The sequence below is a fragment of the Leguminivora glycinivorella genome, chromosome 24 (assembly GCF_023078275.1).
Source record: "Leguminivora glycinivorella isolate SPB_JAAS2020 chromosome 24, LegGlyc_1.1, whole genome shotgun sequence".
Taxonomy (NCBI): Eukaryota; Metazoa; Arthropoda; class Insecta; order Lepidoptera; family Tortricidae; genus Leguminivora; species Leguminivora glycinivorella.
In genome coordinates, this window is record NC_062994.1 from 1,046,345 (window position 1) to 1,060,641 (window position 14,297).

Below are 14,297 nucleotides of genomic sequence, written 5' to 3' on the forward strand. Positions count from 1 at the left end.
TTAGGTAAATCGCGACTGCTTTCGCTAGTTTATTGCAACAACTTCCTCTATTTTTAGTACCAAAAAAAGGACATAGATGTATAGATGTATCTATCTAAACATAACTACTTGATAGTTCTAATTGAATGTCAATTTAACCTAAATTCTACTTTAGTTGAGACAAAGCTTATCATCACTGACATCCCGCTTAATTTAACATAATTGAGAAAATGAACTAGAATAGTATAAACTTTTAATTGTAAATGATAAATTTTATTTTAAATAAAATTGTAAGTAAGAATACTTGTTTTTCTATATTATTCCCATTCGGGTAGTTTCGGAATATTCAGAATATCGGTTAATTCCAAAAATGACCTCTAAATTAAAAAAAATACTGGTTTTTTGTTCGGAATAAGCCGAGATTTTAAATTCGGAATTACCCAAAACACATTACATTGTCCCCATAAGAATTCTTCGCTAGGTACCGGACCGAATGACGAGGAACTATCGCAGAGGCCAGTGCGATATCGCCGTTGCTACCCTGTCCGACCAATGAGCGTCCGGGCCCTGGCGGATCCACCAATCACAGCGCTCCGGACGTTGATCTATCGACCAATGGCGCACCATCATCCTGGCATGCATGCTATGTTTGCAGTACCTTGCAAAGTTCCTTTTATAAATCGAATGCGACATGGAAATCGATATAGCTACAGAATTTTGTGAGGTGTCATATAATTAAAATATTTATTAACATTGAACATTTTAAACAGCGTGTTTTTTTTAAGGCTAAAAACCGGTAATTTCCAAACCGTTATCATGAGGCAAAACTTTGTAATATCAGTTTCGTTCGAAAAACCGTTATTATTAAAACGGTTCTTAGAAAAGTCGGTTCTTATTATGTAAAAATAAATAAGAATCCACCAAATAATAAAATTGAAAACTAAAATATCAAATAAACAATGTGTTTCCGAATTTCGGTCTTTGGAGATGATACTTTTATTTCCCAAAGTGAGTTCATTCGAAAATCAGTTATTATAGCAAATGACCTAATTGATTAGGAATGCCTTATAAATAACCGATGTTAAAATACCCAGTAGATAAAGGAACTACGTCTAAGGCACTGGTCCCACCGCGAGCTAGTAAACTATGAGCTATCGGCTATAAAAACGAACAAAAGATAATCACTCCTTAGTAAATAAAAGAGACACGGCGATGTTTATAGTTATTCGCCCAGCGGTGAGCTATCAATATCGCCGTGTCTCTTTTATTTGCACGGGAGTGCTTATCTTTTGTCCGTTTTAATAGCCGATAGCTTACTAAGACGACCGGTCTGGCGCAGTCGGTAGTGACCCTGCCTGCTACGCCGCGGTCCCGGGTTCGAATCCCGGTAAGGGCATTTATTTGTGTCATGAGCACAGATATTTGTTCCTGAGTCATGGATGTTTTCTATGTGTATAAGTATTTATATATTATATATATATCGTTGTCTGAGTACCCACAACACAAGCCTTCTTGAGCTTACCGTGGGCCTCAGTCAATCTGTGTAAGAATGTCCTATAATATTTATTTATTTTATTTATTTTTTATTTATTTTTACTAGCTCGCGGTGGGACCAGTGCCTAAGTATGCTCGAAAAACTTTTCTATTCTATCAACATATATTTTTATAAGTATGAGAGAACCAAGAGGAATGAAAGAAAACTAATATGAAAACATTACATCTCATATATTTACATTCAACGTCAACTTAAATTTAACAACTAAACTACAATAAAATGCATATTGAATACAGTGTCTTTTCTATTAAAAGTATTAAATAATAAATACGTCTTGAGGCAAACACATAAACATATTATAAATTTTAAAATTTCTTGAAAGCATGTCGCTTTAAATAACGAAAAACGCATTTATATTCAAGTGTACCTTACGGCGCTGTTACACAGGCAACACAATTGCTAGAAATTCGCATTCCATTGCCGCGTTTGTTCAAAACGCACCAGCATAGTTATGGAGCAAACGCGGAAATGGTATGTGAATTGCTGGAAATTGTGTTGCCCGTATAACAGCACCGTTACGGTTTTGTAGTAAGACTTGCCGTCCCGTAACCTATATGTGGGACCCCGAGTTTTTTTACATACTTTGTAGGGTTGACAGGCAAAACCTATGCAGGTGAAATTCGTTTGAAACAATGTGTATTTTTAAAAACTCAAGGTAATTTCGGCTTAGGATTTTCATCATGTTTAGTCGCTATCATGCATAGAGGTATAAGTAAGAGAAGAGTTGTAACTCCATACATCAGTAAATGCGAGTTATTTGTATAGGCATAGTTATAGTGACATCTAGTGACAACCATGCGTCAATCACGCATCATCTAGCGTAAATTATCTGTACTGCTACTTGTCAATAGATGTCGCGACGAACGAAGAGTCTAATGCTCATAAATTTTTAGCTAATATTACAATAGTATAAATTTGTATTCCGTTTTCAATTCCTTCTGCTTGTAATATAAGCTGCAAACTGTTTTAATATTAATATTTTGGCAGACGAGACACTATTGACACCTAGTATCGAGTAGTGGTACTGATAATTCAGCTATTTGCGCGCGATTGTCGCTAGATGTCACTATAACTATGCCTGTACAAATAACTCGCATTTACGTCATTTACTTATTTCTCTATGCTATCATGTTAGGTTACTAAGTATACTTATTAGTTTTATTATTTACTGGCTGCATGAGGTAGTAGAAGAGAGTAATAGTTTATATCAGATCAAATATTTGGTATTCTGTCATGTCCGCAAAATGCTTCACTCTTAAGCCGCCGTAGAGAGATTCATTTGTGTTCATTCTCTGCTTACATGTGTTGCGTACGAACACGGCGCGCACACATACATACCGCGCAGCATACTTTTGTTAGAAGTGATACTACTGGGCTTATACTGTGTCTTTACCATTGTGTAAATTTCGTTCAAAAATTCGACGTAGCGGTTCTTTTGGTCCCCTTTGTAATAATTGTGAACAGCGCGCCAAGCGGGAAGATTTGGAAACAAATAACGGAACATAACGTTTTCAAATGAAAAACGTTTTGGGAACATCAGTTAGTTATCTTAACCGGTTTATGTAGAAACAAACCATTTTTATTGATTGTTTAACAGATTTTACCCTAAAAAAGATGTTGGTCACATTCAATACCGTTATCGGTATTATTTCCGGTATTAATAGCTAACGGTTTTAAGAATCGGTCGATATTAGATGCACTAATAATATGAGACATTACATTACGCTTTTTGTGGGGGCCCATCTTGTGGGGCCGAGTCACCGTCTGCCGGAAATAAAATTGGATACCGTTTTATTAGGCAGGCGTCCGGTTTTTTATCCATAGCCCAGTATTTAGTCCATCACTTTCATCAAAATAGACCAGTTCATTTTAGATTCCATTAACTCTCAAATAGTCCTTACACCCTGGCGGGTGTTGCCTCTGCGTGTGTCCCATGATATGGGCAAGGGCAACATCCGCTCGGTGTACCCCTTACATTTCATTAAAGTGTCGAAAGGGGCTCTACGCGTTGGCTTCGGCCCCGCGCACGCCTCCCAAAGGTCCGGAATACCATTGTTCCGTGATGGGAAAGACATTCTAATAAAATTTTCATAAGGCAATAAATTTGTCTTGGGATTTCAATAGTACAGTGACCTGCAATAACTACAATAGTATTTTTAAAGACATTTATGCGGCCTTCGAAGAGTAATAAAACTAGTAACTCTAAAAATTGTGTGATGAAAATAAAGAATAAGTTTTTTAAATGTTTGTGAGAACAATATGTCACTTGTTTTTTTTTTAAAGATATAATAATTTTATAAGATTTATAAATATAATTCTAGAATGTTGTTGGTTTTGTAATGATACATAAATCAATCGTAAGCCTTAGAAAATTAATAAAATATTAATTTATTCAAATGCAATATATATAACTTATCTCAACTAAAATATTTAATAACTTGTGATTTTACTAAACACAATTGCAAGTTGGTGCAGAATTGACAACATTTCATATTTTTGAGTACTACTTTTTATTGTTTGGTTTGAAAGAACTCAATACTAAAAGATACACGTATTTTTTTATTTTTCCAAAAACTGCTATTTTAATGAGAAATTCCCTTTTTATTACTACTTCGAGCAGAAAGAGCGTAAGTTACAAACGTCAAGACACAGCTTCGTGACGTCACATGTGTTGTTTCATACACCTAAGAAAACGACATAATCATTCCTAAAAAAAAAGTTTTAACAGTCAGCTTAAACAGTCCGGTATGTCTGACTGTCAAGTGTCACTGTCAACCACTAGTGAATGACTACGAATCATAGACTAAGCCATGATTTTTTTAATATCTTTGCTACAAACTGTGATAAGTTTCACTGTCAAACTCAAGTGACATCCCAACTGGAAGATTTTTTTGATATAGTGGCAGCTCTAAATCAGCTACATATTTGACGTCACTTCCCCTTTAAACTATTTTTAAGATTTTTAATACTAAAAATGCGAAAAAAAAAATTAAAAAAATGATTTATGTGATCTACAAGCGTATATCTCGAAATGGTTTTCGATTTAGGGACATTGAAAAATTTGAAACGTTGTCAATTAGCATAGACAGACTGAAGAAGAGACAAGTATAAATAAAAAAAAACCTCAATTCCATTGGATGAAATCTAAGGCCATTGGCTGATTATTGCATATCTTTATTAGTCGACTCATCTCTGCTGTAGTAGAAAGACCAGCTTACTTACTTATCCTGTAACTAAAGTAATAGAGTAAACTACATTTTAAATTCTTACAACTTATCCTACCGGAGGTTCTCGATAACTAGTTTCTCTGTCTGGTACATATCCCCGATTGCTGCCTGAAATAACAATACAATATTCATTAGTAAACTGAATAGGCTACATACATACTAGGGTTTGCTCCCGGGAAATACCGGTACCGAAAGTACCGGGAATTCCCGGGATTTTTGGCCAAGCAAAGAACCGGGAAATCAACTTGAAAAATCCCGGTACTTTCGGTACTTTCGGGAAATACTTTTTAATAACATTTTTTGCTACAAAATGTATTTATTTCTGTTTATATTATTTAAACAGTTAAAAAATAGGCATAGGTACAGTAACACGCGCTTAATCACTATTTAATAGCGGGTGGCAGTGGCAGCCTGACAGCCGTGGCCACCGCGATACCCTAGCTAGCCCCACTAGCCAGTTCAGTAGTCGAGTCTTGTATTATTGGTGAAGGTTTGTTATATTCATTTCTGTATTTATTTTTTCTCTCTCAATCTTATTTCTCATTTGACTCATTTCTCTGCATGTTATAAAACTGTGTTCGCGTATTTTGCGATAGACTCAGAAACTACTAAACGCATATTTGTGCGTTTTTCACCTATGTATGAATAGAGTGATTCTTGAGGAATGTTTAAGGTTTTATTATTATAAATTGATTATTAAAAAATGACTTAATGTGCTAAAAGTCGGTAAAAATCACGCTGCTTAAGAGCTTTAATCGAAAACCCTGCCCGTAGGTACCGACTGACTTATAAGAAAATAATGTATAGTGGAATTGTCGCTCTTATACATAAATGTAGGCCTAGAAAAAAGTCTGCAATGAATTATGTAACTTTTAAGAACAACTGCTATAAACATACGTAACTGTTAAAAAATGTTTACATACAATGTGGTATTACGGTATTCCACAGAAATTTCTAGAAAATGACTAATTTTCTCGAGAACGTTCCCTCTGACTAGCAAAAAAATAGTGCACCATCTCAAATGTTTTGTTTCCTTTAGTTTACATTCTTTGCTTCAAATTACGTGTTTGGGGAATTTTGTGAGGTTTTACTGCCGGTCTATAATCAATTATTATATTTATGATATCTAATAGTATTTGTCTTATTTCTTTTACTAAGCGATTAAACATCTCTCAATAATGGCACATCGCTTAATCGGAGCAATGTATTGCAACGGTAACCATTAATGCCTATGCCTAATGCCTATGGTTGCCCGATAGTCGGGTTTAGGCGGAATTTTTCATGATTTTTTGCTTGTTCTTTCGACTCCCGATTCATTATAATAAAAAAAGCAGATAAAATAATACGCCGCCGAGCGAAGGCGGTGCGGTTCGGTTATGGTAATATAATAATAAAAGATGTAAAATGCCAAAAATTATGTCGTTTTATTTGAAAAAGCGAAAAAAATTGACCAGTCCCGAAAGTACCGAAAATCCCGGGAAATCCCGGTTCCATATTGCTTCGGTACCGAAAATCCCGGTTCTTTAAAATAGTACCGGTACTGCAATCCCTAATACATACATACATACATCAATCACGCCTGTATCCCATAAAGGGCTAGGCAGAACACGTGAAACTACTAAAGCTTCAGTGCCACTCTTGGCAAATAAGGTGTTTTTTTTTTGTTTTTTTTTTTTGCTTTGGCTTTTACTCCCTGTCAATTGCACAGGGTGAATTTGCCAATGTCAGTGTTGGCTTGCTATTACCGTAGTGTTGACTTTCACACGTGAGGAGAATGTTCGGTAAAAAAGAAGAAAAATATTTAATAACCTAACCACAAAATTACATACATACAATCATGCCTGTGTCCCATGAAGGGGTAGGCAGAGCACATGAAACTACTCAGGTTTCAGTGCCACTCTTGGCAAATAAGGGGTTGAAAGAAAACGAAACTGTGACATTGCAGTGACAGGTTGCCAGCCTCTCGCCTATGCCACAATTTAACCCATATCCCATAGTCGCCTTCTACGACACCCACGGGAAGAAAGGGGGTGGTGAAATTCTTAACCCGTCACCACACAGGCCAAATAGTCACCAAATAGGCTACACCCTTTTTAGGGTTCCGTAGTCAACTAGGAACCCTTATAGTTTCGCCATGTCTGTCTGTCCATCCGTCCGTCCGTCCGCGGATAATCTCAGTAACCGTAAGCACTAGAAAGCTGAAATTTGGTACCAATATGTATATCAATCACGCCAACAAAGTGCAAAAATAAAAAATGGAAAAAAATGTTTTATTAGGGTACCCCCCCTACATGTAAAGTGGGGGCTGATATTTTTTTTCATTCCAACCCCAACGTGTGATATATTGTTGGATAGGTATTTAAAAATGATTAAGGGTTTACTAAGATCGTTTTTTGATAATATTAATATTTTCGGAAATAATCGCTCCTAAAGGAAAAAAAGTGCGTCCCCCCCCTCTAACTTTTGAACCATATGTTTAAAAAATATGAAAAAAATCACAAAAGTAGAACTTTATAAAGACTTTCTAGGAAAATTGTTTTGAACTTGATAGGTTCAGTAGTTTTTGAGAAAAATACGGAAAACTACGGAACCCTACACTGAGCGTGGCCCGACACGCTCTTGGCCGGTTTTTTTAAAGTCTGTCTTATATGATTAACTGTCCAATTAACCGAAATAAAATATTATTATAAAATAATAAAATATTATGACTTAAAAATAGCAAAAAATATAGCGCCTTGGAACAAGCTACCAGAGGAAGTAGTCTCAGCACCCAACATCAACAGTTTTAAGAACAAATTAGACAAACATAATAATATGAGATAAACCTAGAAAAAGATACCAGGATACAGGCCATATCAGTTGTTTTTTCAACTGCCTGCCTGAATTATATAAATAATAATAATAATAATAAATATTTTTAAAGTATACTTTTTAGGTCATTCTACTCGAAAACAACATTTTCCGACTTTTTAAGTGTGAAGGCATAAAGTTTAATATGTCAGTGATCTCTGGTGCTAACATTGACAACTAGCATCACAGAGAGGACAACATCGTCAACATAAAAAATATATGTGAAAATCTGTGTGTCTTTAAACATGTGACAATATTTCAATGCATTTTAAGGGTGCCCTGAAAACCATTAGACACGGTATATGCTGAGTGGCGTCCTATTTGGTGTACTAGTTATTATTACTTGTTGTTTTTTTTTTAATTATGTATCTCTATGCCTAATATTATCTATTCTATTCTATTAAGCTGTTGTTAAAGAGATCATAAATATTAACAAAAACAGATATTCTTACTTGGCGTCTGATAATAGCAAGATTTTCCTTGGCAAACAGGTACTCCTTCTGGATCTGTTTGGGGTCTGACAGTGCCTTATTGGCTTTGAAGGCATCTCGGACTCTGCGCAGCGCGTAGGCTCTGAAAGTTTTCATGATAATGGATTTTAACTGGATATGTTTAATATACAATTAAAATAATGATTAAAACCGAAATAAATTACACATATGAAAGAAAAAGTGACCAAGTCCTCTGGTGCCTGAGGCTGGAATCGAACCATTTTAGAATATTTATTTTAATGATATCGGCATTTTCAGAATTTGGGAACAAAATTAGCGTAAGTTGTTAACAAAAATTAACTCGCTGTCAGTTTTGTGACGACAATTAAATTAAGCATAAAATCTGTCTGAATGTTAATTTTTTTCTCGTTCTGAATGTAGATTATCGGTTAAAGTTTATGTAATTAACACAAAAACAATATGCTTAGTTATCGTCACAAAACTGACAGCGAGTTAATTATTGTTAACGATTTACGCTAATTTTGGGTCTCAAATTCAGAAAATATCCATATACACTAAATTTTCTGGAAAATATTCTATACCTGCTTTATTATAAACAATATTTGTCCATAAAAAGTCTGTATAAACAGCTAAAATTGATTTTTCTAGTTGAGACGTAAACATCAGACAGTCACCAAAACAATGGCCCACGTACTATGTATTTGTAACGATGCTAAAGAGCTCATAATTATGAATATTCATAGTTTTATTTCGACAAATAAATCTACACAAAATAAAGTTAAAATTAAATTGTCGAATATAGGTTATGTAATTCAGGATACCAAATTGTGAAATACCTGAAGTTGTAATTGGCGAATTTCTGCGATTCCCTCATCAGATTTTTATACATAGATAGGACTTGCATTTTAGTAACACTCGAGGCCATTCTCTGCTTGCACAAGAATTTATTTTGTAATTATCACTTATCAAGGCAAACCAAAAAATAAATGAATGAAAATGTAAATAAAGTTAATGCGTTCCATTTCACGACATCCTTAATAAAGAAACTGATCCATAATTAAATATGTATATCTTAACCGATTAGTACCTTATTATTTTGCTCTAAACTAAAAAAATATATTATTTTTGTTATTGTAACAAATAAAGATTTATAAATAATGAATAATAAAATGAAATATAAAGTATTGACAACTACAAAAACAAGCACGTAGTTTGGAACGTTAAATTAATGTTGCCAGTAAAAGGATCAATACCCATTTCAAAGGTAAGTTATGCAACTTATTCAAGTTAACTTTGTTTCTGTCAAAGTGTAAATATTAGCTAAATTACGAATATAACAGATATTTTTAACATGTTTTGTATCATGTTTGCAGCGACCATGCTTCAAAAAACATTATATTTTATAGAAAGGATTTTGAATGTTGAGTCGCGGCCCTTTTTAACCGACTTCAAAAAAGGAGGAGGTTCTCAATTCGACTGAATGTTTTTTTTTTTTATTTTTTTATTTTTTTTTTGTATGTATGTTATTCGATATCTCCGAGAATCGTGGACCGATTATCAAAATTTTTTTTTTGATCGAACCGGTATAACCCCGAGATGGTCCCATTGGCACCAAGTCAGGGTCTGATGATGGGATCCTGGAGAAATCGAGGGAACTCTTCAAATGTTATAGGCACATGTAATGTTTTTAGTCTATTTTTCAAAGGTACACCAGTATTTACGTCTGATGGTAATAATTTTATGTGGCTGAGCTGATGATGGAAGGTCAACTCCTCAATGGTTAGGAGTTAAAGGATAATTCTTTCACTACTGTACATGTATTCGGACTGATACATATAATATCACTAGGAACCACTAAAAAACAACAAATAAATAAACTTTTTAACAAAAAATAAAACCGCCTTCAAAAATAAGCGCGTTACAAAACACGGAGAAACTAAAAAGCCAAAAATAATAAACCTTTCAATTCAGATTTCTTATCGTATTGCAATAAGCTAAACATCCAAATTATAAACAAATCAATTATTTTTGGAGTCGGTACCAGCCTGTGTATGGTTGGGTGGGGCAAACAGGCAATAGCAAGGCGACGAACAGGTCTGGTACCGACTACAAAAATAATTGATTTGTTTATAATTTGGATGTTTAGCTTATTGCAATACGATAAGAAATCTGAATTGAAAGGTTTATTATTTTTGGCTTTTTAGTTTCTCCGTGTTTTGTAACGCGCTTATTTTTGAAGGCGGTTTTATTTTTTTTAATATCCATGTTTGACCTAATTATTTTAATTTTAACATTGTAACATTGTGATATTAAATAAAGCCATTCTATGGCTCCCCACAGACAGTCTTAAAAATTCATAATCTTAAAAAAAACTTGTATGCAATCTGACAGTTCAAACTGACACTGACAAGACACTGACAGATCTGATTTTTTGACATCAACATCACAAAACTAAAATTTGTGGAGACATTTCGTACATTGAGTTGCTAAACTAAACGTCGGTTGAGGAGTAGCGCGTTGTGTGAGTGGTTCGATTTTTAGGTTATATTCCCGTAAATAAAACAACTTTCCTTATTTTCTAATCAGGTGGTGGTTTATTAATACATAAAACCAAAGGTTAGTTTAGATGGACGGCAACGAGAAGGAGAAGCCTCCAGACGAGGATGGTGATAACGGTATGGACTGGGAGAAATACACGCGCAAGCGTAACTTGGATTTATCACCAACCAAGCTGGAGCCTTCCCCCAAAAAAAATGTAATTGACCCGGCAGAGTCCGAAAAGCAGTCGGGTAATACAAATAGTGCAGTTGAGGAGCCCGGTACTAGTAGGATGGTCGAGTCTCATGCGAACAGTCAAAAAGAGTCAGTTGAAATAAACAAAAGTAACTCAACTGAATTTAACCCGCATCTATACAAACACCCCAGTCTAGACAGCAAATCACGAGAGTATGGTGCCAACGATGATGGACCTTTCATAGTGCATGTCTCTAGAGAGGCCGCCCCTTCCTACAGTGCCACTCTAAAACCCATAAATGTAGGCCTTTTACTAACTCAGGCAAACGTCAATAACATCCAGAAGGACGGTGGCATTAAATCGGTGGGTCGCAACAGAGTAGCGGTCACTTTCTTCACAGCTGCGGATGCAAATAACTTCCTTAAGCACCCGCTTCTAGGCAAAAATAAGTTTATAGCTGATATCCCTTCATATCATGTATCTCGAATGGGAGTGGTGCGAGGAGTTCCTTCAGACTGGACTATGGAGGAATTGGTCAATGGAACGTCCCTTAGAGAAGGTAAAGGGAAGATCCTTAAAGCTCGTCGACTTCAACGGAAGATACTTAAAGATGATGGCTCCCCGTCTTGGGTTCCGACTCAATCGGTAGTAGTAACTTTTGAGGGTCAAAGCTTGCCTGCCAAAATTTTTGCATACTACACCTCATTAGTTGTGGACGTGTATCAGCTGCCAATAATCCAATGTAGGAAGTGCCTCAGGTTTGGTCACATCCAAGCACAGTGCCGGTCTGATGCTAGGTGCTACAAATGTTCACAAAAACACCCTGGGGATGGATGTAACATTGCTCCTGAACATGTTAGATGTATATTCTGTTCCGGCAGACACTATGCGACTGACAAGACATGTAACGAATTTGGTCGGCAGAAAGCCATCAAACTGGCTATGTCTGAACAGAGTATTTCGTATGCAGAGGCAGCTGCTCAGTTCTCATCAGTACGCCGCCCATACTCTGACGTAGCGAGAGTCATGTTTGAGCAGATTCCAGACTCTTCTAGATCGTCCGAGTCACCCTGCCATACGTTTATGCCAACATCCCCGCCTACGACATCTTATCGTAAGACCATTTATCGGGCGCCCCGGGCGAGGGTCCCCTCTCCCCAGGTTATGACAGAGAGGCCCACAATAATATTGTTCGTACTCCCCCACCACAGCTCCCCAATGGCCAGGCCCTGAATGGTGCTTACAATAGAGTCACCCCTCAGGAGGACCTAATGGAGCTGTGTTTGAAGTTACTAACAAATATCATCGCCAAATGGAGCGACATTCTACCGAACGACGTTGCGCCTTTAATGGTCACACTTGCAGAGCGACTCACCTTTCATAATAGGTCACCAGGTCAACTTTTTACAATGGAATAGTCGGAGTATCATCCCAAAGAAACCAGAACTTACCCAGTTGATCAATGATCATGCTGTGTCCGTTGCGGCCATCTCGGAGACATGGTTACGTCCCGGGGCTCTTTTTAGAGTACCGGGGTTCTCGTGCCTCCGGGAGGACCGTAGTGACGGACGTGCTGGATGTGCGTTATTGATTAAACATTGTTACCCATTTTCTCAAATTTCTATCCCTCCCCACTCGGATGGGATTAATGCCGTAGCTGCAAAGGTTATGGGCATTAATTTCATCTCTGTATATATACCCCATACTGAGGTAGTTGATATAGACGAATTGCATTCTATTCTCTCATCTGTACCACACCCTCTGGTAATTCTAGGAGACTTCAATTGCCACAATATCTCTTGGGGATCATACCATTCCGATGCTTTTTCAACAGCTCTGCTGGATTTATTTGATGACATTAACGTGGGAGTCATTAACGACGGTACCCCCACGCATCGGGTTTACCCAGGTCAGAACCCCCAATCTGTTCTGGATCTGACTGTATGTTCGCCGAACCTATCGTCCTTGTTATCGTGGAGGGTTTTGCGCCAATCATATGGTAGTGATCATTTTCCGATAATTATCACTAAACCAACGTCGATCCTCCCTTCACCACCGCCAGAGCCGCTGCTGAAATACAAAATACAGTCAGCAGACTGGCCCAATTATGCTTTTTTTGTCGAAGAGAGTATCAAAGAGAGGAACCCCACTGAGATGGACCAAGAGGGAAAGTATACGTACTTCAAAAATATCATTTTGGAAGCTGCCGACAAATTTATCCCGAAAAAGAAGCCTGCCAGGGTTAAAATTCCTTCCCCCCCATGGTGGAATGCAGATTGCACGACTGCCATCAAAAAAAGAAACGATGCGGAGCGCCTCTTCAATGAATCCGGTAATTTGGACGATTACATTACTTTTAAAAAAGTTTCGGCTCATACAAAACGTTTCTTAGCAAAGGCTAAAAAGAGGGGCTGGAAGGGGTTCTGCGAGAGCCTATCTCCTAGAACCCCTCCATCTCTTGTATGGCGAAATATTAAGAGATTTAGGGGTTCATTTAATCCAGAATCTAAACCAACAATAGATTCCCCCTGGATGGCAGAATTCGCAGATAGGCTTGCCCTGCCAACTGTCCCTGAGGCGTCCTGTTTGATATCCCCCCGCTGCCACGTTCCTCCTGTTCTCTCGACCAGCCCTTCTCATTTTCAGAGCTTAACCTGGTAATTAATGGTTTAAGGAATACTTCACCTGGAGAGGATGGGATTCCATATTGTTTCCTGTCTAAGCTAAATACTCCCGGACAGGAATATCTGCTTGGCATCATAAACCATGCCTTTAACACAGGAGAGGTTCCAGCAGATTGGAAGTCCCAGGTAGTCATTCCTATCCTAAAGCCGTCTAAAAACCCAGACGAGGCTAATTCCTATCGACCAATCGCTCTTTCTGCAACAATGGGAAAGATATTAGAACACTTGGTTAAAAATAGGCTTGAATGGTTTGTGGAAAACAATGGAATTTTAGCAGACACACAGTTCGGTTTCCGAAAGGGGCGTAGCACTATGGATAGCCTAAACATTTTAACGAGTGATATTAGACTTACTTTATCAAAAAACGAATATCTGCTGGGATGTTTCCTCGACATCTCTGCTGCATATGACAATGTGCTTCTTCCGGTGCTCAGGGCTAAAATGCTACAACTGAGCATTCCCGCGAAGATTGTACACATTGTCACCTCGCTATTCATGGGCAGGTCTATCAAAATTAGACAAGGCAACTCCTATTGTCCTCCTCGGACTTTGTGGAGAGGTCTCCCTCAAGGATCGGTACTCAGCCCCCTTCTTTACAACATATACACATATGACTTAGAACAATCTGTCTTATCCTTCTGTAACATCTTGCAGTACGCTGATGATCTTGTCTTATATACGATGGCAAAGTCAATGGATAAAGCAACTGCTAGTCTGAACACGGCTCTGGGTTACCTTGGGGATTGGCTCGGTGACCATGGGCTTACTCTATCTCCGACAAAGAGTTGTACTGTTACATTTAGCCGCAGAAGGAAC

The 14,297-nt window shown here is 37.3% G+C and overlaps 2 protein-coding genes across 2 annotated transcripts; one reads left to right on the forward strand and one right to left on the reverse strand.

Annotated features, from left to right (window-relative positions):
- Positions 1 to 4,506: 4,506 nt before the first annotated feature.
- LOC125238687 (LYR motif-containing protein 4B) lies at positions 4,507 to 9,062 on the reverse strand. Its single transcript, XM_048146085.1, has 3 exons — positions 8,900 to 9,062; positions 8,064 to 8,184; positions 4,507 to 4,869 (listed from the first exon to the last, which is right to left on the reverse strand). The coding sequence occupies exons 1-3, from the start codon at positions 8,986 to 8,988 to the stop codon at positions 4,813 to 4,815; spliced, it is 267 nt and encodes an 88-aa protein (XP_048002042.1). The 5' UTR covers positions 8,989 to 9,062; the 3' UTR covers positions 4,507 to 4,812.
- Positions 9,063 to 10,689: 1,627 nt separating this feature from the next.
- On the forward strand, positions 10,690 to 12,030 carry LOC125238958. Its single transcript, XM_048146458.1, has one exon. The coding sequence runs from the start codon at positions 10,690 to 10,692 to the stop codon at positions 12,028 to 12,030; it is 1,341 nt and encodes a 446-aa protein (XP_048002415.1).
- Positions 12,031 to 14,297: the final 2,267 nt, after the last annotated feature.